General features: G+C 40.7%; 1 protein-coding gene across 3 annotated transcripts in view; it reads left to right on the top strand.

The window, feature by feature from the left end:
• Positions 1-23,795, top strand: part of GNA14 (G protein subunit alpha 14) — a 219,134-nt gene that overhangs the window by 98,867 nt on the left and 96,472 nt on the right. For all 3 annotated transcript variants that reach the window (XM_060199539.1, XM_007516118.3, XM_060199540.1), the window contains exon 2: positions 10,487-10,671. In XM_060199539.1, the coding sequence (XP_060055522.1) occupies positions 10,487-10,671 (185 nt within the window). The remainder of the gene's footprint in view (positions 1-10,486; positions 10,672-23,795) is intronic.

Consider the following 23,795-nt stretch of genomic DNA (forward strand, 5'->3'; position numbering starts at 1 on the left):
GGGGCTAAAAGTCCCAGGAACAGCCTGGCAGTTTGCCAGTTGAGGTACCACTTCTGGTCTGAGTTTTATCAGCAAAAGGACTGCTGAAGGGAGGAGAGGACCCCCTAAGTTTCACTAATTGCAACTGTGAGTCTCCATTGCTACTGTCTCTTGGAGGCTGGAACAGCAGCAGGGAGGCCCTGTGCTGACATGGGGAGGAGGGGGAGGAGGGGCAAGAACTGACCTGACTATTCAGGAGAAGATAGACACTCCCGGTGGTCTGGAGGTGGGGCTGTATAGTGGGAGCCTCTCTGCATAACCATTGTGCTATCAGTCCCTTACCCTGTTTTTTGTTTATTTTTTTTTTAGTTTTTATTTATAAAAATAGAAGCAGAGGGTTAAAGAATAGGGAAGCTATCAAGGGAGGGGATGGGATATGGAGTTCTGGTGGTGGGAATTGTGTGGATTTGTACCCCTCTTATCCTATGGTTTTGTCAGTATTTCCTTTTTACAAATAAAGAGAAGAAAAACAATATCACAATCTGTCAAATGCACTAATTGAAAACATAATCTCTTATATTCATAAATATTGTACAACTATATGAAAATGTAACTGGGAGGATGTTTAGTAAAATATGAAGTGTTTCTTTCAGGTTATAAAACTTTGGATGATTTTTATTTTTTCTTAAGCTTTTTCTGTATGAGTTAAACCTTTGGGAGATAAAAAAAAATGGAAATACTGACAAGATCATAGGATAAGAGGGGTACAATTCCACACAATTCCCACCACCAGAACTCCATATCCCATCCCCTCCCCTGATAGCTTTTCTATTCTTTATCCCTCTGGGAACATGGACCCAGGGACATTATAGGGTGCAAAAGGTAGAAGGTCTGGCTTCTGTAATTGCTTCCCTGCTGAACATGGGTGTTGACAGGTCAATCCATACTCCCAGCCTGTCTCTCTCTTTCCCTAGTGGATCTGGGGAGGTAGGGCTCTAGGACACATTGATGGGGTCGTCTGCCCTGGTAAGTCCAGTTGGTATCATGATAACATCTGGAACCTGGTGGCTGAAAAAAGAGTTAAGATAGAAAGCAGAGAAAATTGTTGACTACATGAACCTAAAGGCAAGAATATTGTGGATGGAGATTTGGAATTTCCATTTTGGAAAAAGCTAGTAGCTCTATTTTAGGTATATTCCAAGGGGCTCATGACCCAACTAGGTTTTGCCTGTGCCTGACATCCAATATGTGGGTGACCTAAGTTTTTGTCTGAGAGATGGTGTCATAGTTGGGAAAAGGATCAGAAAGCTGGATCAGGTAAGAGAGTGGCTCCAAAATATGGGGAAAGTATATAAATATTGTTAACTGTAATCCCCATTGATCTGATCTGGGGCCCATAGTTAGCACAGGAACCTATGTAACCTCTGCATCCCTGTAGGTCTGAGCTCACATTCCGTGGTCATGGCTAGGAACATTCCAGGTTGCACCAATTTCAGGACCCACCATCCTCAGGTAATAGGAAGAGTATGATATCCAACCTCCCTTCAGAGAATGAAACATTCCCTACCATTGTTGATTCACATTGAGGGCCAAGCCCAATAGGGGCCCACAGAGGGATCCATTATGTTGTTCCTGATGAAGATAACCAGTGATAGTGATGAGAGGGATCTGCTAGAGGTCTAGGCCCGTCATGTCTGTAAGGGAATCCCAGGACTTCCTGACACTAACTAAAGAGCCAACATTAAAGTATGCCAGTATCTTGCCCTTATTCAACTTTTGTAGTTCTTACTTTGACACTTTGGAGTGATTGAGGTATGTGGAATAGAAGGTAGGTGAGGAGGGTATCTAGGTCTAAGTAGAAACTATTTCATTAGGTACTTTATGGTGTCTTTTATCTCTTGGTCAGGAGTGAGTGATTAAACTAAAAAAATCTACTTACAGTTAAAAAACCCTCAGGCTTCCATAGCCTGCAGGGAAGATAAAGAACATAAGAAGGCTTAACAGCCACTGTGCTTCATTTCAGGGATTGAGATATTGAGACAACTGTTAATTTCCACAACTGTGAGCTCTTTAAGTACCGTACTTAGACACAAGTCAATCCAGGCAAGTGTGATTAGTGGATTGAAAAGTATTGAGAGAGGGCTCTCATAACACATCATATACAGTGGTTAAACCAAGAAGAAACATAGGAGAAATGAACAAGAAAAAAATACCAGAAAAAAGCTAGAAGTGATGCTAGTTCTATCCTTTTTTATAAGGAGTGGCCTATGTAAGAAAGTTCTTTAGCTTGGTGTGGAATTAGGCTGGACCTTCAGTGATTTTTTTCTCTTGACTTTAGTTTCATAATCACAGTTTATCTTGAAATAGTTACATAATCTCTCTGTTCTGGTCACCTTTATGGTATATAGATAGTAAAATTATTTGCTAGGAGTAGTAACACTAAACCAGTGGGCAGATCTGCTGGGGAAGAATAGAAGAAAGTATGGCAATACCTTATAGATGGGAGAGATGCAAAGACCTCAAGCTTCTGTGAGAGCAGAGATCTAATATAATATTGTAATGATATCTTAGAACAGGCTCTGATAATAAAAGGTCTTCCCATAGATCCTCACATTCTTACCTGGAATCTGAAAGAACTAGCAATTGTCACAAGAAGTTTCAGGGGCACCTGGTCTTATCACAGTCATCATTAGATAATTGACACCTCATTTTTCTGCAGTTGTCCATGATGACTTTTTTATTCTATTCATTCCTTCATTTCACCAACAGTGAGAGCTGAAATGAGTGGATCCCAAGCAAGAATGCAGTGAGAGATATCTGCAATACACTGTGATTGGGTTATTCCCAGATACTATGAAAACTCAAAGGGGCATATCTAACTCTTAGGGGATTGGAAGGAAAGAAAATGTCATCAGGAGAGATGATATTTGCAGTGAGCCTTGAAGACCAAACAATCGGAGGCTTGCTAGTTGTATCAGCTCTAGACCTTGGCTTGTTCCTGATGTGAAGGCAGCACCCACTTTTCCTGCCCCCAGAAGTGAAAGTGAAGAGACAACTCAAGACACTTACCCAGCTGAAGGCTCTTCTTTGCATCTGCAAGAAAGTGAATCTTCCAGGGATTAGGGTTCAGCATGTGACCCTGAACTTCAGATTTGGTCTTATTAAGCCCGTATAAATAAATATTCTTGGTCATGACCCTGACTTTCTTCAGCAAAAGAGATTGCCAATGTTCATCTGATTGAGTAATTTCTCCTGCCTTTTTTCTCTGGATTGCAGAGGCTACATAGTCAGTCTGAGCATCAGGTTTCTCATCTGAAAATCAGGATGATAGTCATAGTGTATGTTCCATGGGGTCATTATAAGGATTAAAGGCAATCTTTGGCAGAAATTTCCTGGTGCATAGTGACCGATTTAATATACACTGTTATGATGGGAGAGTGGCCTAACAAGGATCACAGTGAATCAGGGATCCCTCCTCATTGTTCTCACTGAGACTGAGACCACTGGCAATCAGAGCACATGTGGTTAACAGAACTCACCCTCTCTACTTTCCCATGTTGTAGGTAATGCAAGCAGCCGAGACTGAATGGATTCTTTACCATGATTATGTATCCTTAAAATTTATTTTTTTATTTGATAGGACAGATGAATTGAGAGGAGAATAGGAAATAGAAAGAGAGACACCTACAATTCTGCATCACCACTCATGAAACTTCCCTCCTGCAGGTGGGATCTGGGTGCTTAAACCTAGGTCCTTGAGCTTGGTAAGGTATTCTCTCACCTTGCACACACTGGCAGGGTGCACCACTGCCAAGGTCCCTTGGTCACATCTTTTGAAATATTCATTTTTAAAAGGGAAATCAAGCCAAACACTATAATACTGAGTGAAATAGACTAGCCGCAAAATGAAAATACTGCATGATTCCTCTTACTGGAGGTACATAAATTGTCAAATTTGTAGAGACATAGATGAGAATGGTGGTTTCCAGGTGCTGGGAGGAGGGAGGAGTGGGGGGGGGGAGTTATGTAATGGTGCTTCAGCATTATGGGAAGGAAAGCGTTCTGAAGAGTGCACAATACTGTCAATATACTTAACACTATGGAACTGTGCCCTTGAAAATGATGAAGGTGGTGAACTTCGTTAAGATGTGTTTTGCCACAATTGAACAAAAAGCTTACTAAAAGCTTATTAAACATGCCAAACAGCAGAGCAGAGCAGAGCAGAGCAGAGCAGAGGGAGGAAGACATGTTGTGAAAAGAAGACTGTAGAGTTGGAAGGCAAGGTTACAATCAGGACTTCCTTTTTGGTCACAGCAAGGAGTTTTGTCTTTCTTAGAGGAATGGCAAGCCATCAAAGATTTCGAGCTGAGGGTAGGGTGGTAGTCAGACACAATCAAACTAGAAGAATTTTTTTCCTTGCAAAAAAAATTAACAAACACTAAGAATTGTCTAAATCATCCACATAAAAACAAACAAACATGAGCCTAAGAGTTGGGTGGTGGTGCACCTGGTTAAGCACACACACAACTAAGCACAAAGACCTGTGTTCGAGTTCCCACTCTTCACCTGCAGATGGAACATTTCACAAATAATAAAGCAAGTCTGCAGGTGTCTTTCTTTCTGTCTACCCCTCCTCTCTCAACTTCTGTCTTATCGAATGAAATAAAATTTAATTTTTAAAAAAAAGAGGGAATTGTTGCTGGGAGTGGTGGATTCTTAGTGCTTCCACTGAACCCCAGCAATAACCCTCAAGGCAAAAAAAAAGTCTTAAATATTTCTGAGGACCCATGCAATAGTGCCCCATGCTAGCTAAGCCAGTATAAATGGAGACCCACATCCCATGATTCTAACTACCCACAGTTTATAATCAAGGCAACATATTGTGATCCTCTTCCCCAAGCAAATACATCTCTGTTACTAAATATAAAATAAAAATAATATTTATAGTTGTGGTTTTCATATAACTAAGAGCCAACTAGTAATGTGTTAAACCAGTTGGACTTAATTAAGTGCATTTTCTGGGTATTCTCTATAGTCAGTGAGATGTAGATAAATAAATAGAAGATTTTATTTTATTTTTTATTAGTGATTTAATAATAATTAACAAGATTTTTAGGATAAGGTTGCAATTACATATAATTCCATTCACCAGAGTTCCATATCCCATCCCCTCCACTGGAAGATTCCCTATTCTTTTTTCTTTTTGGTCCATACCCCCCAGAAGGTATGGACCAAAATTCCTCATGGGATGTAGAAGGTGGAAGGTCTGGTTTCTGTAATTGCTTCTCTGCTGAACATGGACATTGGCAGGTCAATCCATACCCCCAGCCTGTCTCTGCCTTTTCCAACTGGGATAGGGCTCTGAGGAGGTGGGGTTCCAGGACATACTGGTGAGGTAGTCTACCCAGGTAAGTCAAGATGGCAAAATCGTAGTGTCTGCAACATGGTGACTAAAAAGCAGTAAGATATAAAGCAGAATAATTTGTTTAATAATCATGAACCTAAAGGTCATAATAGAACAGATGGAACTAAGTATCTTGGTGTGGAAAGAAACTAGGCAGCCCATTTTAGATTAAAATGAAGATTTTATAGGTAACCATTTTCTGTTCCACAGGTTTACCTTCTTTATAAAAAAGTCACTGATTATGTTGTTTTAAGTAGTACTTTTAATACACATTTGTGCTCTTTTGACAAATAATTTCTATCTCAGTAGTTCTATGGAAATATATATATCATAGTATATCCATTTGATGAGTACAAATTTTGTTAGTTGTTTTAGTTCTGATAAGTTTCTCATCATTTTCAATCTGAAGAAACTTGGAACTCGTGAGTGGACATACCATTCTGACTTAAGAATTTTTTTTTTAGATTTATACATTTGTCAGTGGGGGAAGAGAACCAGACCATCACTCTGGCACATATGATGCCATGAGTTGAATTCAGGACCTCATGCTTGAGAATCAGATACTTTATCCATTGCACTTCCTCCTGAGCCATAAATTCTTAAAGCAATGTTTAAATTTGAAAATGAACTATAAACATATCACAATCCAGGAATAGTAAAAACAGAATTTCATATTAAAAATTACAGAAGCTACTAGAATAGATTTAAATTCCATCATGTCTCCCACTTATAACTTTTAGTTTGTTTTTTTGGGGGGGCCTCCATTTTGTAGATAGCTAGTAGGCATATTATATTAATATTCCAAAGGGCCTGTGACTATACTAGTGTTTTTTGTTTTTTATTTATGAAAAGGAAACATTGACAAAACCAGGATAGGAGGGGGCATAGCTTCGCCCAATTCCCACCACCAGACCTCCTTATCCCATCCCCTCCCCTGATAGTTTTCCTATTCTTTAACCCTCTGGGAGTATGAACCCAAGATCATTGTGGGATGCACAAGGTTGAAGGTCTGGCTTCTGTAATTGCTTCCCTGCTGAACATGGGCATTGACAGATCAATCCATACTCCCAGCCTGCCTCTCTCTTTCCCTAGTGGGGAAGGGCTCTGGGGGAACAGAGCTCCAATGCATATTGGTGGGGTTGTCTGTCCAAGGAAGTCTGGTCAGCATCCTGCTAGCATCTGGAACCTAGTGGCTGAGAAGAGAGTTAACATACAAAGCCAAACAAATTGTTGACCAGTCATAGACCTAAAAGCTGGAATAGTGCAGATGAAGTTTGGGGGGTGGGTCCTCCATTTTGTAGATAGCTAGTAGACCTATTTTAGTTATATTCCAAAGGGCCTGTGGCTATACTAGTGTTTTTTTATTTTTTTATTTATAAAAAGGAAACTGACAAAACCATAGGATAAGGGGGTTACAGCTTCACACAATTCCCACCACCAGACCTCCGTATCCCATCCCCTCCACTGATATCTTTCCTAGTCTTTAACCCTTTAGGAGTATGGACCCAAGATCATTGTGGGATGCACAAGGTTGAAGGTCTGGCTTCTGTAATTGCTTCTCTGCTGAACATGGGCGTTGACAGGCCGATCCATACTCCCAGCCTACCTGTCTCTTTCCCTAGTGGGGAAGGGCTCTGGGGAAGCAGAGCTGCAAGGCATATTGGTGGGGTTGTCTGTCCAGGGAATTCTGGTTGGCATCCTGCTAGTATCTGGAACCTAGTGGCTGAGAAGAGAGTTAACAAACAAAGCCAAACAAATTGTTGACCAGTCGGGAGTCGGGCTGTAGCGCAGCGGGTTAAGCGCAGGTGGCGCAAAGCACAAGGACCGGCTTAAGGAACACGGTTCAAGCCCTGGCTCCCCACCTGCAGGGGAGTCGCTTCACAAGCAGTGAAGCAGGTCTGCAGGTGTCTGTCTTTCTCTCCCCCTCTCTGTCTTCCCCTCCTCTGTCCATTTCTCTCTGTCCTATCCAACAACAATAATAACAATAATAACTACAACAATAAAACAACAAGGGCAACAAAAGGGAATAAATAAAATAAATATAAAAATATAAAAAAAAATTGTTGACCAGTCATAGACCTAAAGGTTGGAATAGTGCAGATGAAGTGTTGGGGGTCCTCCATTTTATAGGTAGCTAGTAGGCATATTTTAGTTATATTCCAAAGGGCCTGTAGCTATCTAGTGTTTGTTGTTGTTTTTGCCTGAGCCTGAAATCTGATATGCAGGTGGATCCTAATTATTGTCTGGGGAGATGATGTCATGGCTGGGAAAAGGACCAGAAAGCTGAATTAGGGAAGAGAGTATCTCCCTAATATGGGAAAGAGGTATAAATATTGTTGACTGTAATCCCCACTGATTTGATGTGATCTGGGGCCCATAATTAGCTTAGGAGCCTGTGTGACCTCTGCATCCCTCTAGATCTGAGCTCATATTCTGTGGTCATGAGGAGGAATGTTCTATGCTGCCCCAGTATCGACCCATCTTCCTCAGGTGTAGCATAGAGTATGTTGTCCAGCCTCCCTTCAGAAGATGGAACATTCTCTACCATTGTTGATCCAAGTTGAGGGCAAGGTCCTATGGGGTCTTGGGGTCTATTGTGTTGTTCCTGCTAGGAATGACAGGTAACAATGGAAAGAGGGATTTATTCGAGGTCTAGGCCCATCATGTGTGTTTGGGAATCTCATATTACCCGAATAGGGCCCCAGCTGATGGGGTGGCCTGATAGTGACTAAAGAGTCATCCTTAGAGTATGCCAGTCTCTTGCCCTTATTCAGCTTAAGCAGTCCTTGCTTTGGTAAGGTTAGCTTTGGAGTGAGTGAGAGAACTATAATAGGAAGTAGGTGAGGAGAGTATTTAAGTCTAAGTAGACACTATTTCATTATGAACTTTATACTGACTCACTACAAACTATTTTGTATTTTTGCTTTCACGTATATATTTTGCCCTAATTTATGGATACATGTAAACATAATGCTCTGTCTTATGGGACCTGGTCTATATCTAGGGTTTGGGATTTTGTTAGTAAGTGAACCTCCTGGAATGGAATTTGTGAATCCTATGAAAGAAAAGGTCTCACTTGAGTAATGAGGGTGAAGGGTTGGCATTCCTTGCCTGACATCTCTGGACACAGTCTGAAGTGAAGCATGCTGAGGTAGTTCTCATTGCCTTGATTAGGTTGGGATCAGCAGATGCAATATCATTTGGTATGAATTGAGAGAAGCATGCAGGAAAGTGAGCCCCACGCTAGAGGTTCCACAACTGGGGGAAATATATATACTCTAAAGAGGAAGCAGGAGGTTCCTGCTGTCTTAGGGTTTAAGAAGACAATAGATAGTTATTGCTATAATCATATTATTTGGCAATTGGGTTAACTTTGAAATATCCCTTTGTTAGGGTTTGCTGTATCATATACAACATCACCATAATTTATGTCCTTTGACATTATTTGTATATAGCTGTGCCACCAGTTGCTTCTGTTCTCCCTGGTCTAAGCTTTTAAGAGAGTCAACATATCAAAGAATCAGCCTATGTATTAAAAAGACTCAGTCTGTGACATAAAAGGTTTGAGATTCAATTTTCCCCTCTCATATTAAATAGTGATTTATATGACTATATTGATAGGAGTGTACATAACCACCATTCCCACCAAAAGACTGTGTCCCATCCCTACCCTTTCCTCCCACTCCACTCCGTAAAGCTGAACATCCACCCTCATCCTCAACCCAGGGTTTTTAGTTTTAGTTTTTTTTTATCACTTTATTGGGTGAGTTAATGGTTTATAGTTCAGTTGTTGACAGGTACAATTTGTCATCTCCCAGTGATAGGCATCTGCAAAAGGTTCTCACTGACCCCAACTTAAATCCTCCTCCACTTTGTCTTTTTAAGTACTGTAGACATAATAATAACAATAATGTAAAAATCCTGGTTTATCACATCATATGGCTGGACAGCTGTACAAATTTAATACAGGATTGGTTTGATACTCTAAGCTGTTCTTCTGGCACTGCATTAAGTGTAATGAGTTGGAAGGGCTTTTCAACTAGAAATGGGAATATGAAGAAAAACAAGAACATAGACATTTATCACATGTAGGGGAGGGGCTAGGTGGTAGCACACCTGATTAAGTGCAAGTATTGTGCACAAGGGCCCAGGTTCAAGCACCCAGTCCCCACCTGCAGGGTGGCAAATTCACAAATGGGGAAGCAGTGCTGCAGGTGTCTCTCTGTCTTTCTCTCCTTTTCTATCTCCCCCTCTCAATTTCTTTCTGTTCTCTCAGATAAAATAAAGTTTTAAAAAACCAATTGGGGGGGGGCCCAGGTGGTGGTGCACCTGGTTGAGCGTACATGTTACAGTACGCAAGGACCCGGGTTTGAGCCCCTGGTCTCCACTTGCAGGGGGAAAGCTTCACAAGTGGTGAAGCAGTGTTGCAGGTGTCTCTCTGTCTGTCTCCCTTTCTGTCACTCACTTCCCTCTCAATTTCTGACTGTCTCTATCCAACAAACAAATAAAGATTAAAAAATTTAAAAAAACAATTGGGGATAAGTTCTTTACTCTGCAGGGGTTATTTGTATTCATGTATCCTCAGGGAGGGAGTTGACTAACAGCCTTTTCTCTGATGCCACTTTTTATGCTGCTCAAATCCTCCCTGTTCTCTGAAGCTGACTCCATCACTATGCACATCACTATGCCACTGCACTATGCACTATTCACTATGCAGTGAAAACCTTCACCATTCAGACCATCTGACACAATTGCCACTAGTTTCAAGGACAGCAGGCAGGGCATGTGGGGGAGCAGTTCCTAGGGCCTTGAAGAGTGTTACGCACAAGACTGCTGCTTATTAGCATTACTTCAAGGGACACAGAACCTATGAAAGAGAAGAGTCTCTGTCTTCAAAAAGCAAGTTCCAGGGCAAAGATCCCTCTACCCAAAGTTTTGGGCAGGATTGCCCTGATCCCCTAAGCTGCATGATTATCCAGAGGTCCTTTCCAAGTCCACTGTACAGCCACCCAACCAACCTAATCATTCTAAGAGCACCTCCCTTCCCCAGTGTGTTGCTATTGAAGATTGCTGACAATATGTTTCAATTGTTTTGTCTTCCAGGAACAGGTGAAAGTGGCAAAAGCACCTTTATCAAGCAGATGAGAATTATCCATGGGTCAGGTTACAGTGATGAAGACAGAAAAGGTTTCACCAAGCTAGTTTACCAAAACATATTCACTGCCATGCAAGCCATGATCAAAGCCATGGATACCCTGCGGATACAGTACATGTGTGATCAGAACAAGGTAAGGCATCCAGAGGGCACTGGCCTGATTATTGGGTGCATGCTTTCCTACTCTGATTAGCATCTGACTTTGAACACAGCATTAACTGAGTGCTTTGATCAGAAGCTAGAGGAAGCTCTTAAGCTCAGATTGAGGCAGTGATCTGCCAGGGACCTGTGATCAGTTTCATTAGCCCTGAGGTCTTTTTTATTTTTTTCCTGTAATAGCACTATCATGCCATGATAGAACCAAATGTGTGGGACTCAGAAATGTAGCCAGGCATTTTGGTTGCTTATTTTAGGTGGTAAGAAATGGAAGATAGACTCATTTCCTGTTTCAGTTAATAATGCAAGTTAAGGGGCTGGGAGGTGGTACACTTGGTAGAGCACATATGTTACAATGCACAAGGTGGGGGAGGCTTCACAAGTAGTGAAGCAGTGCTGCAGGTGTCTCTCTTTCTCCCTATCTTCCTCTCCCCTCTCAATTTTTTTCTCTTTCTCTATCCAATAAATAAATATTTTTTAGAAGTAATGCTGGTTAATTTTTCATTGAGGTAGTGGAGGCCTTGGGCTTACAGTGACCAACTTAATGAATTCCCATTCTTAAAATGATTTTCATAAATTCTCTGAGAAATTACATAAATTTCTCAGAGAAAGCAGTGGGTTTTGTTTGTTTGTGTGTTTGTTTGTGGGGAGAAGCCCTTGTAGGAGTTGAATGATTGTTTGTCGTCGCTATATGCATATCTCATTTAGCATTGAACTCTAGTAAAGTAGTTATCAAGTTGGCATTTGCTTTCCTATCACCATTAGCTATTAAAAGTATAAATTTGTGGGAGTCGGGCACTAGCACAGTGGGTTAAGCACACATGGCGCAAAGCACAAGGACCAGTGTAAGGATCCTGATTCAAGGCCCCCGCTCCCCACCTGCAGGGGGTCACTTCACAAGTGTTGAAGCAGGTCTGCAGTATCTGTCTTTCTCTCCCTTCTCTGTCTTCCCCTCCTTTCTCCATTTCTCTCTGTCCTATCCAACAATGACAACATCAATAACAACAATAATAACTACAGCAATAATAAAAAGACAAAGGCAACAAAAGGGAATAAATAAATATTTATTTAAAAAAGTATAAATTTGTTTAAGTTTATAAGAAAAGAGGGAGTCGGGTGGTAGAACAGTGGGTTAAGTGCATGTGGCGCAAAGATCAAGGACCAGCTTAAGGATCCGGGTTCGAGCCCCCGGCTCCCCCAACTGCAGGGGAGTCACTTCATAGGCAGTGAAGCAGGTCTGCAGGTGTCTATCTTTCTCTCCCCTCTCTGTCTTCCCCTCCTCTCTCCATTTCTCTCTGTCCTATCCAACAACGACAACATCAATAACAACAACAATAATACTACAACAATAATAAAAAGACAACAAGGGCAACAAAAGGGAAAATAAGTAAATAAAATTTAAAAAAAGGATTATAAGAAAAGAATGGGGCAGGAGGATGGAAAACAAAAGCAAAAAAAGTTTAAAAACTATAGGGCATGTTATTTCTCTGGACTAAACATCCATAGGAAATACTATGTTTTTATTATTAATAATCTAGCTCAGAAATCAAGTTTATTTTTAAAATTGGTACCAACTTACAATATAAAATAATAATGAGAAATGCTGTATATGAATCTCGTGGATTAATTAAGAATTCAGCTGCTAACATGACAGACTTGCAAGGGCTTTCTTTAGCATGAACTCCCAAGAATAAGTATGTCATGACCCGGTGGTATCTGTCACCATGTGTACATTTTATGACGATCCGGTATACAAAGAGGGCAGACTCTGCTTCACTTGGTAGAGCACATGGCTCTGGGGCTTGAGCTCTGGCACAACATGGAAACACCCTAGAGCACGAAGGGAGCTCCTTTGTCAGTGAGGCAGTGCAGTAGTGTCATTCCATTCTGCCTCTGGGAGCATGTGTTGCAGAAGGTAGAAGGTCTGGCTTCTGTAATTGCCTTTCCACTGGACATGGACGTTGAAAGGTCAATCCATATTCCAAAAGACTTTCTGTCTTTCCCTAGTGTGGCAGGGCTCTGGAGAGGTGGGGTTCCAGAACACATTGGTAAGGTTGTCTACAGCTGTAATAGCTGCTATAAAGAGAACATCTTGGGATCATAGAACTTAGTCTGGGGTCTTGACTTCATCAAGGAGGCCAGTGCCCCTGCTATTCAGTGACTAGACTGTATGAGGAAAAAAAATTACTTACCTTTGTTATGTGTCTGCAATCTCATGTCTTTACCACCATCTTCTTACATTTTTGAAGAAAAGTCTCATTTAAAGTGTTAACTTTCAATGATGTTAAACTAATAAGGGGCATGGGGGAGTAGGAAGAATATTGGCCAAGTAACGTGAGAGACACATACTGAGTCATTGGGAGGTTCTGAAAATGACCGTGATGATTCCTTTATACAGTTGTTTTGTATACATGGCACTAGATCTTTTTGAATGTGTGTAATTCTTTTTCTGTCACTCTATACAAGGTTATTTTTTAAATCAGCCATCTGTGGAAATTTTAAATTATTTTAGGAGAACGGTATATCAGGAATGTTATTTCAGTACCTTTATTTTTAAGATTTATTGTTAATCTACATTGTCTGTTGTAATCGAGAATCTGAGGAAAGCTTGGAATTTAGGGATGGCTTTGTTGAAGAAAAGACTCAATTATATGTCTTTGTTGTTTATCTTGGCAATGTGTGGTTGTAAAACACAGTCAGTCTTAGTAATCAAGGGTATAGAGGTATTTTTTTTCCTTCAAGGTCTTCTAGATGTATTCTGAGCTTTGCCTTTTTTTTTGTTGTTGTTGTTGTTGATTGTCACCAGGGTTATTGCTGGAGTTTGGTGCTTGCTCCTAGTGGCCGGTTTTTTCTTTCTCTCTTTTTTTTTTAAAGAGAGAAATTGAGATGGGAAGGGGAGGTACAGAGGAAGAGAGACACCAGCAGCTTCATCTCTCATGAAGCTTCTCCCTGCAGATGGATTTTAACCCAGATCCTATGCCTGATGATATGTGCGCTCAACTGGGTGCACTACTGCCCAGTCCCCATTTTTTTAAAGAAAAATTTTTTATTTATTTAAAAAAAGGAGACATTAACAAAACCATAGGATAAGAGGGGTACAACGCCACACAGTTCCCACTACCATATCTCTGTATTTCATCCCCTCCCCTGATAGCTTTCCTATTCTTTAACCTTCTGGGAGTATGGACCCAAGGTAATTGTGGGATGCAGAAGGTGGAAGGTCTGGCTTCTGTAATTGCTTCCCCACTGAACATGGGTGTTGACTGGTTGATCCATACTCCCAGTCTGACTCTCTCTTTCCCTAGTAGGGTGGGTCTCTGGGGAAGTGGTGCTATCCAGGGAAGTCTGGTTGGCATCATGGTAGCATCTAGAACCTGGCTGAAAAGAGAGTTAACATACAAAGCCAAACAAATTGTTGAACAGTCATGGATCTAAAGGCTGGAATAGTGCAGATGAAGTGCTGGGGGGGGGTACCCATTTTGTCCCAAAGGACACAGTATCATCATTTTTGATTGAAGAGTAATAATCCATTGACTATATACCCCATAACTTTAGTCAGTTATCTGTTGATGAACATTTAGGTACTTCCACTCTTTGGCTATTGTGAATAATGCGGCTGTGAACATGGGGTGCATATGTCCCTTCTGATAGTGTTTGAGTATCGACTAGCTAAATCCCCAAGAATAATATTGCTGGATCATAAGGTAATTTCATACTTGTTTGTTTAGGGTTCTCCATACAGTCTTCCAAAGGGGCTGCACCAGTTTTCATTCTAACCAGCAGTGTAGCAAAGTTCCCTTTGTCTCCACACCCTCTACAACATGTCATTTTCTGATTTGTTATTCTAAGCCATTCTCTGAAGTAGGAGATGGAATCTCAGTATAGTTTTAATTTGTATTTCTTTAATAATAAGTGGAGAATTTCTTGAATTTTCTTTTACTATTTTTACTAGTAATTTACAACATAAAAGATATTTGACATATAGTACTATACCACTCCCACCACCAAAGTTTTGTGGGTACCACAAAAATAACCATGTAATTCTTAGAGACAAGTTAACTACTCCCCCCACAAGTTTGTGTTTCAATTCTCTATATTCCCTTTTTATATTTTATTATTTTTATTAGTGATTTAATGTTGATTTACAAAATTATAAGGTAACGGGTACAACAGTGCACAGCTCCCACCACCAGCGTTCTGGATCCCCAGCCTCTCCATAGTAAGCTACAGCAATTCTCCCAAGGTTATAGATATGGCTCAACTATTAGTTCTAACCCTCTGTCTATATTTGCATGTGTTTGACCCTTTTTTGGGGGGGGGAAGGGATCCCATCTTCTTTTCCTTTCCAAGTCACACATACAGCTACTATTACATGTAACTGTACCTCCTTTTTTTTTTCTCCTCTCTCTCTGGTTCCTGATGAAGTTGGAGAATTGGAGTTCAGAGCCCTCAGGGCATCTTCCCCCATCACTTCTCCCCAACTGGGAGTATGGGTCAAAATTTTGGGGGAGGATTCAGAAGGTGGGAATTCTGGCTTCTGTAATTGCTTTTTCACTAGACATGGACATTAGAAGGTCTATTCATACTCCCAACCTGTTTTCTACTTTTTTCTAGTGGAGCAGGGCTCTGAAGTGATGAAGTACCAAAACACATTGGTGAGGCTATCTTCCCAGGGACGTCAGGATAGAATCAACTTCACTGAAAGGTAGCAAGATACAAAGCAGGGCAAAATGATTAATGAACAGGAAACAAAAAGCAGGAGTAGAGCAGATGAGAATTGGGATCTTCTGGTGGAAAGAAGCTAGGAAGTCTGTTCTAGGCATGTTTTTAAGTGCCCACAATTATCTTAGCTTTTTGCTTGAGTTTGATAGTCAATTCTCTCTATATTCTACATATCAGTGAAAACATCTGGTAGTTGTCTTTTACTTCCTTACTTCACTAAGCACAGTCACCTCAAGTCCCATCCATTTAGTCCTGAAGAACAATATCATCTTTTTAAAGTTAAACCCTCATAGCATTCTTTTTAAGAAATAACTTTATTTTTTTTTGTCTTTATTTATAGGATATAGACAGCCAGAAATTGAGAAGGTAGGGGAAGATAGAGGGAGAGAGAAAGAAACACCTGCAGCCCTGCTTCACCACGTGTAAAGCTTTCCCCCTGCAGGTGGGACCTGGGGACTCACACCTGAGTCTGTGTGCATTGTAACATGTGCACTTAATCAGGTGCACCACCATCCAGACCCCTGCTAGCATTCTTATCTCTGTCTGTGTCCAAACTTCCCTCTTACGAGGGCTCCAGCCATCAAGTTAGGATCCATTCTAAACAACTATACCTTCATTATCTCACTTGATTATGTTTACTAATGACCCTATTTCTTTTTTAAAAAAAAAACTTATTTATCTCATGGAAGAGAGACTGCAACATCACTCTGACATGTGCAGTGCCAGAGATTGAACCTAGGCCCTCACACATACAATTTCTACACTTTACCACTGAGCTACTTCCCCAGCCACCAAAGACATTGTTTCTAAATGAAATTAGTTTTCTAAGGTTTGGGGTGTATTTGGATTTAGAGTAACACTATTCAGTCTGCACGCTTTCTCCTCACATCAAAACTCATGCCCATCCCATGAGCAAAATACATTCAACCTGCTTATGCCACTATCCCCTATTTGGGAATCTTAACCCATTTCATCATCAACTCAAAACATACCTAGTCTTACCATTTCAATGATGTAAATTAGGTATGGATGAGACTCTGACTAGCTTTCATTTTGGAAGAATTTTCTCACCTTCCACAAATCTGCTAAGCTAGGGAACAAATCAGCTATTCCTCTATAGTCACCTTCCATTTGCTGTGTCTGACTCCATTCTTGGTACCTTCTTTCTATTTCAAGTCCTTACAGACATGCTTCACAAACTTCCTCTCAGTCCTCCAACATATGCCCTTTAAATGCCAAGATTATGTGGGAAAAGCCCTAGATTGGTTCCCAAAAGTCTTAGCTCTGCTTGTGGTTCCCCTGTTAGTCTTAGGAGTTAGCAAACTTAGACTATGAAGGAACAGAGATAAATATTTTGGCTTTGAGAACTATGCAGCTTCTGTTGCAACTATTCAGCTTGGCCATTGTAAAGTATAAAAGCAACCATGCAAATATGCATCAACCAAGGAGTGGACTCCCTGTTAAGTGCTATTTGCAAAAAGCAAAAACTCTTCTTTTTTATTTATTTTTTCTTTATTTATAAAAAGGAAACACTGACAAAACTACAGGATAAGAGGGGTATAACTCCACATAATTCCCATCACCAGAGCTCTGTATCCCATCCCCTCCACTGATAGCTTTCCTTTTCTTTATCCCTCTGGGAGTATGGACCCAGGGTCATTATGGGGTATAGAATGTGGAATGTCTGGCTTCTGTAATTGCTTCCCCGCTGAACATGGGCATTGACAGGTGGATCCATACTCCCAGCCTGTCTCTTTCCCTTTTGGGGCAGGGCTCTGGGGAATCAGGGCTCCAGGACACATTGGTGGGGTTGTCTGTCCAGGGAAGTCTGGTTGACATCATGGTAGCATCTGGAACCTGGTGGCTGAAAAGAAAAAATAAATAAATAAAGCCAAACAAATTGTCAACTAATCATGAACCTAAAGCTTAGAATAGTGCAGATGAAGAGTTGGAGGGGTCTCCATTTTATAGATAGCTAGTAGACCTATTTTAGTTATATTCCAAAGGGCCCATGACTATACTAGGTTTTTTTCCCCCCGGGCCTGAAATCTGATATGCAGGTGGATCCAAGTTATTGTCTGGGGAGATGATGTCATGGCTGGAAAAAGGAACAAAAAAGCTGGATCAGGAAAAAGATTAGCTCCCAAATGTGGGAAAGTTGTATAAATATTACTGACTGTAAACCCCATTGATTTGATCTGATCTGGGGCCCATATTCAGCTTAGGAACCTATGTGACCTCTGCATCCCTGTAGAACTGAGCTCACATTCTGTGGTCATAAGTAGGAACACTCCAAGCTGCTCCAATTTCAGGACCCATCTTCCTCAAATGGAACATAGAGTAGGTTGTCCAGCCTTCCTTCAGAGGATGGAACATTCTCTACCATTGTTTTTTTTTTTTCCCCTCTCATATTGATTAAATAGTGGTTTATATGTCTATAATTTAATAGGAGTGTACATAAACACCATTCCCACCACCAAGAGACTGTGTCCCATCCCAACAACCCACCCTCGCCCCCCCCCCCAACCCCCGCCACGCCAGGAAGCCCAGTGACCACCCTCCCCTTCACCACAGGGTTTTTACTTTGGTTCCCTGCTCTTCTACCATTGTTGATCCAAGTTGAGGGCAGGGTCCTATGGGGGCCCACAAAGGGGTCTATTGTATTGTTCCTGATAGAGATGACTGGCAACATTGGGGAGAGGGATTTATTCACGGTCTAGGCCCATCATGTGTGTTTGGGAATTTCAGGACTCTCCAACTGGGGCCCCAGCTCATGGGGTGGCCAGATAATGACTAAAGAGTCATCATTAAAGTATGCCAGTCTCTTGCCCTTATTCAGCTTATGCAGTCCTTGCTTTGATAAGGTTAGCTTTGGAGTGAGTGAGAGAACTGTAATAGGAAGTAGGTGAGGAGGGTATTTAAGTCTAAGTAAACACTATTTCATTATGAACTTTATACTGACTCACTGCAGACTATTGTGTACTTTTGCTTTCAAGTATATATTTTGCCCTAATTTATGGAGAACTGTGAACATATGCTGTATCTCATGGGGCCTGGTCTATATCTAGGTTTTGAAATTTGTTAGAAATCCTATAAAAGGAAAGGTCTCACCTGAGTAATGAGGGTGAAGGGTTGACATTCCACACTTGACATCTCTGGAGACAGTCTGAAGTGAAGCATGCTGAGGTGGTATTCATTGCGTTGATTAGGTTGGGATCAGCAGATGCAATATCATTTGGTATGAATTGAGAGAAGCATGCAGGAAAGTGAGCCCCACCCTAGAGGTTCCAGGGCTGGGGGAAATATAGCCTCTATAGAGGAAGTGGGAGGTTCCTGCTGTCTTAGGGTTTAAGAAGGCAATAGATAGTTGTAGCTGTAATCACATTATTTGGCAATTGGGTTAATTTTGAAAAATCCCTTTGTTAGGATTTTCTGTATCATATATAACATCACCATAATTTATGTCCTTTGATATTATTTGTATATATCTGTGCCACTAGTTGCTACTGTTCTCCCTGGTCTAAGCTTTTAAGAGTGTCAACATTTCAGGCTCAGCCTATGGTCTGTGCATTAAAAAGTTTGAAACATTCAATCAACTTTCCCCTCTCATATTAGTTAAATAGTGATTTTTATGACTACAAATTGATATGAGTGTACATAAACACCATTCCCACCACCAATAGACTGTGTCCCATCCCATCCTCCCCTCCCCACCCAGTGAAGCCAAACATCTACCCTCACCCTCACCCTCAACCCAGAGATTTTTACTTTGGTGCTCTACTCCAAGCAAAAAACTTTTCTTTTTTTAAAAATTAATTTATTTATTTATTAATATTTATTTTATTTATTTATTCCCTTTTGTTGCCCTTGTTGTTTTATTGTTGTAGTTATTATTGTTGTTGTCGTTGTTGGATAGGACAGAGAGAAATGGAGAGAGGGAGGGGAAGAAAGAGAGGAGGAGAGAAAGATAGACACCTGCAGACCTGCTTCACCGCCTGTGAAGCGACTCCCCTGCAGGTGGGGAGCCGGGGTTCGAACCGGGATCCTTATGCCGGTCCTTGTGCTTTGCACCACCTGCGCTTAACCCGCTGCACTACAGCCCGACTCCCACAAAAAACTCTTCTTAACACATGGGACTCACAATGTAGGCCACCAGTGAATTTAGTCCATGAACTATAGTTGATACAGCCTAATCCTAGGGGAAGAAGCATGTAACCACTGGTATTTCATTTCCTTATCTGTTAAATGTAGGCAACACATGTCCTATCTACCTCATATGTCAATATGAGAAAAAGCAAGCAACTTACAAAATAAAGGGCACTTGAGAAATATGAGGTTGTTGTTAGGGCAAGTTCAAAATGCCCAGTGAATTCATTGGTTTCTCCTGTTAGTTGTTTTGGTCATCACTATCCATTCCTCCACTGTGGTTTTATGAGCAACTTTTTCCTGTGGACTAGTCCAAATTCCAGATGTGAAACTGTAATGAAGTACCAAACTGAGGTCATGGAACAATAGAATAGTGAATGTTTCAGTAGTTATTAATTTAAGAAGATTGATATATATATTATCTTTTTCCTTTTTTTTTTGTTATTGTTTTCACTAGTGCTTTACTGCTCCAGGCTGACTTTTTTCAGACACAGAGACAGGAAGAGAGGGAAAGATACCACAGCACCAAAGCTTCCCTCAGTGCTGTGGGAACTGAGCTGGAAAGCAACGCATGACCCTGGTGAGCTGTCTTGCCAGTCCTGTCCTCTAAAAAAAGTATTTCATTAGTTGATTAGCTAAGATAGGGACATAAGTCCCTAATTAGCTTTTATTTTCTCAGCTGTGCAATTTTCTCACCCTTATGAGTATTTATTTCCTTTAGTTTTTGTCTTCATATGTGGGAACACTTTGTTAAAAGTATGTGGTGAGGGGAATGACAGGGAGAAAGATAAGTAGTAACACACTAGCCATGCATGAAGTCCTAGGCTGGAATTCCTGTTATGCCAGAGCTGAGCAGTACTCACATCTGCGTTCTCTCTCTCTCTCTCTCTCTCTCTCTCTCTCTCTTCTCTCTCTCTCTAATAAAAAACAAAAACTCAACTTAAAAAACTTGTAGAGAGACTTTAAAGTGATTTTAGAGGGTCTTAATTGCATGTTAGTGAACTTACTGCTGAAATCTTTGACTTCTACTTACTACATATGAAACAGAATTTACCAAAATATTAGCTCAACATGATTGTTAACCAACATGTTTTTTCAATTAAAATATAGCCCTGAATATTGTTATACTTATTTGTTTTTTAAAATAAATATATTTACTCGGTAAATATATTTACTGTGTATTTACTCGGTTGATAAGTTTTTTTTTTATTTATCTTTTTTTTGTTGGTTTTCTTTCTTTATTTCCTTTTGTTGCCCTTGTTGTTTTTATTTATTTTTTTATTGGGGAATTAGTGTTTTACATTTAACAATAAGTACAATAGTTTGTACATGCATAACATTCACCAGTTTCCCATATAACAATACAACCCCCACTAGGTCCTCTGAATCCTTCTTGGACCTATATTCTCCCCACCCACCCACCCCAGAGTCTTTTACTTTGGTACGATGTGCCAATTCCATTTCAGGTTCTACTTGTGTTTTCTTTTCTGATCTTGTTTTTCAACTTTGGCCTGAGAGTGAGATCATCCCATATTCATCCTTCTGTTTCTAACTTATTTCACTCAGCATTGATAAGTTTTAATTTTTATGACTGTCTCTCAAGAGTATCTTATGAGGTCATAAGAAAATTTGTGACGTTTTGACCAATATTACAAAGGCATTTCCTTGGCTGCAGGGCTTCTCAATTTGTGCTAATTTGTGACACCTGGTTACTAGTGATGATTTCACTGAAATATTGAGTTCCTTCCTCCTCCTTCTCCCCCCCCCCCATTTTTAGTGTTTTCATCTTGAGCAGTTCTCATTCTAAACCTATCCTGTAATGAAGTAGACTTTTTTGACCTCCTTAAAGATCCTGCAGAGTCTCCTTGGATGATTTAGGTAGAAAATTTTCAAGGTTGGAGGATGATGATGCCTTTTAGTTCTAGGTTCAGTGATCCCTAGGAAAAAAGAATGTCTACAGGTTCTTTCGACAGCTGGCCTCATTGTTTTCCTGGTTCTCTTGAGTAATTAATCTCACTGGGGTCACATCAGATTTGCATGAAATAAATGCAAATTTAATTGCTAAGACTGGTCACCAAAACAAATTTTAAAAGGGAGAGTTAATAATTTAGCAATAAAAGACAGATTTCTGCTCATCATTCTACTCCAAGAACCTAACTTATTTCTTATTTATTTTTAGATAGAGTGGAAGAGAGAGAGAGAGAGGGAGAGAGAGAGAGAGAGAGAGAGAGAGAGAGAGAGAGAGAACAGCACTGAGGCTTCCTTCAGTATGTTGGGGACCAGGCTTGAAGCTAGGTCATACACGTGCCAAAACAGCGCACTACCCAAGTGAGCTATATCACTGGACCTGTGCACCTATGTGTTTCCTAGGAATTTTTTCCTAAAAAATTATTTTAAAAGCATCTTAAACTTAGATGAGAAACTTTGGTTGAATTCCAAAAAATAGTTGAGACTTGGGTCATCTTATCACCCACTGCCAGACTAGCTTCGCGGGCAGAGACAGACAACCAGGGACTCATGGCTGAGTGGTATGCAGTTCAGTCTTTATTCATGTGGAACGCAATGCAATCTAAGCTATCTCTAATCACAATCCTGTCCTTATATATACTCGCCAAGTAGGATGGAAACAGGATGTGATGTAGAGAGGGTGGAGGGAAAAAAGACTGGTGGAAATCAGGGTGTACTAGGAGAGGGGGCGGAGCAAAAGACATCATGAACCAATGGGGATTAAACCAATGCCCTGCAGGCAGGGCAGTGCTTAGTTAACAGTGGCTATGTAAATAGAATGCAGTGTTAAGCAGGAGGGATTAAACTAATGAAACAGAAGGGGTCTTAGAAGCATACCAACAACTCACAGCTCTTGAAAGGATGGATTATTTTACTAGATTGGACACACAAGACTTCTACGGATACTGTTTGAAAATTGCAGCTTGTACATTTGGGCAAAGGAGGTCATGACATCAGTTCCCCCTGAGTTCTTAGCTCTTCAGAGTTACCTCTTTCAGTTACCTCTGAAAGCTGGGGATATCAGGCAGTAGGAAACCAGAATCACCTGGGTACCACTGTCAAAGAGTGATGGCTTTACTGTTTGTTCTTGGACTGTAGCCTGAGCTTTTGGTTTGGCTTTCAGAAATTTCTCAAGTGATTCTAATGAAGTATTCAAGTCCCATTGTTACACTGATCTTAATAGCCTTTGGAGGTAGGTGTTCAGTTTTTGGTGTTTTTTTTTTTTTTTTTTTTTGCCTCTAGGGTTATCACCAGGGCTTGGTGCCTGCACTACAAATCCCCTGCTCCTGGAGGCCATTTTTCCCCATTTCGTTGCCCTTGTTATTATTGTTACTCTTGTTGTTGCTACTGTTGCCTTTGTTGTTGTTATTGTTGCCCTTGTTATTGTTGCCCTTGTTGTTATTGTTGCCCTTGTTGCTGTTATAGCTGTTGTTGCATAGGACAGAGAGAAACCGAGAGAGGAGGGGAAAACAGGGAGAGAAAGATAGACACCTGCAAACCCACTTCACTGCTTGTGAAGTGACCCCCTTGCAGGTGGTGAGCGGGGGAGAGGGGGCTCGAATTGAACTCCTTACATTGGTCCTTGTGCTTGATGCCATGTATGCTTAACCAGTTGTGCTACTGCCTGCCCCCCCTTTTTTTGTTAATAGGAAGCTAAGAGAGACACATACTTAAGAAGCATATTTTTTATTCCTTGTTTTTTATTTATTAATAATTTAATGTTGACTTAACAAAATTACATCTCAATGAAGGTATAATTACATACCATTCCAACCACCAGAGTTCTGAATCCCTAGACCCTCTATTGTAAACTACAGGAGTTTTCCTAACATTGCAGATATGAGTTAACTATTATTTCTACAACTATTTCAGTTTGTCTTCTCCTTTCCTGTCATCCTTTCCATAGTGGGTAATGAGACTTCTGGTCATCTTTTCCATGAAGTGAATTTGTTGATCTCCACCCAAAGGGAAAACAAATGGCCAGCACTGAGGATTTGTTTTATTTTGCCCTGGCAGGCTACCATGTTGAGATTAGGTGAAGTTAGTCTTCACAGCATCTCCAAGTGACATTTTATTTACCTATTTTTTGCAGAAGATCCTCAGTATTCTGGGCTGTTTTTCATTCAGATAGAGAGAGACAGAGACCAAGTTGGCAGAGACACTCTAGCACCATAGCACCACCCATGTGCTAGAGTTTAAACCTGGTCTATGAGCATGGCAAGGCAT

Source organism: Erinaceus europaeus, chromosome 10 (genome assembly GCF_950295315.1).
Source record: "Erinaceus europaeus chromosome 10, mEriEur2.1, whole genome shotgun sequence".
Lineage (NCBI taxonomy): Eukaryota > Metazoa > Chordata > Mammalia > Eulipotyphla > Erinaceidae > Erinaceus > Erinaceus europaeus.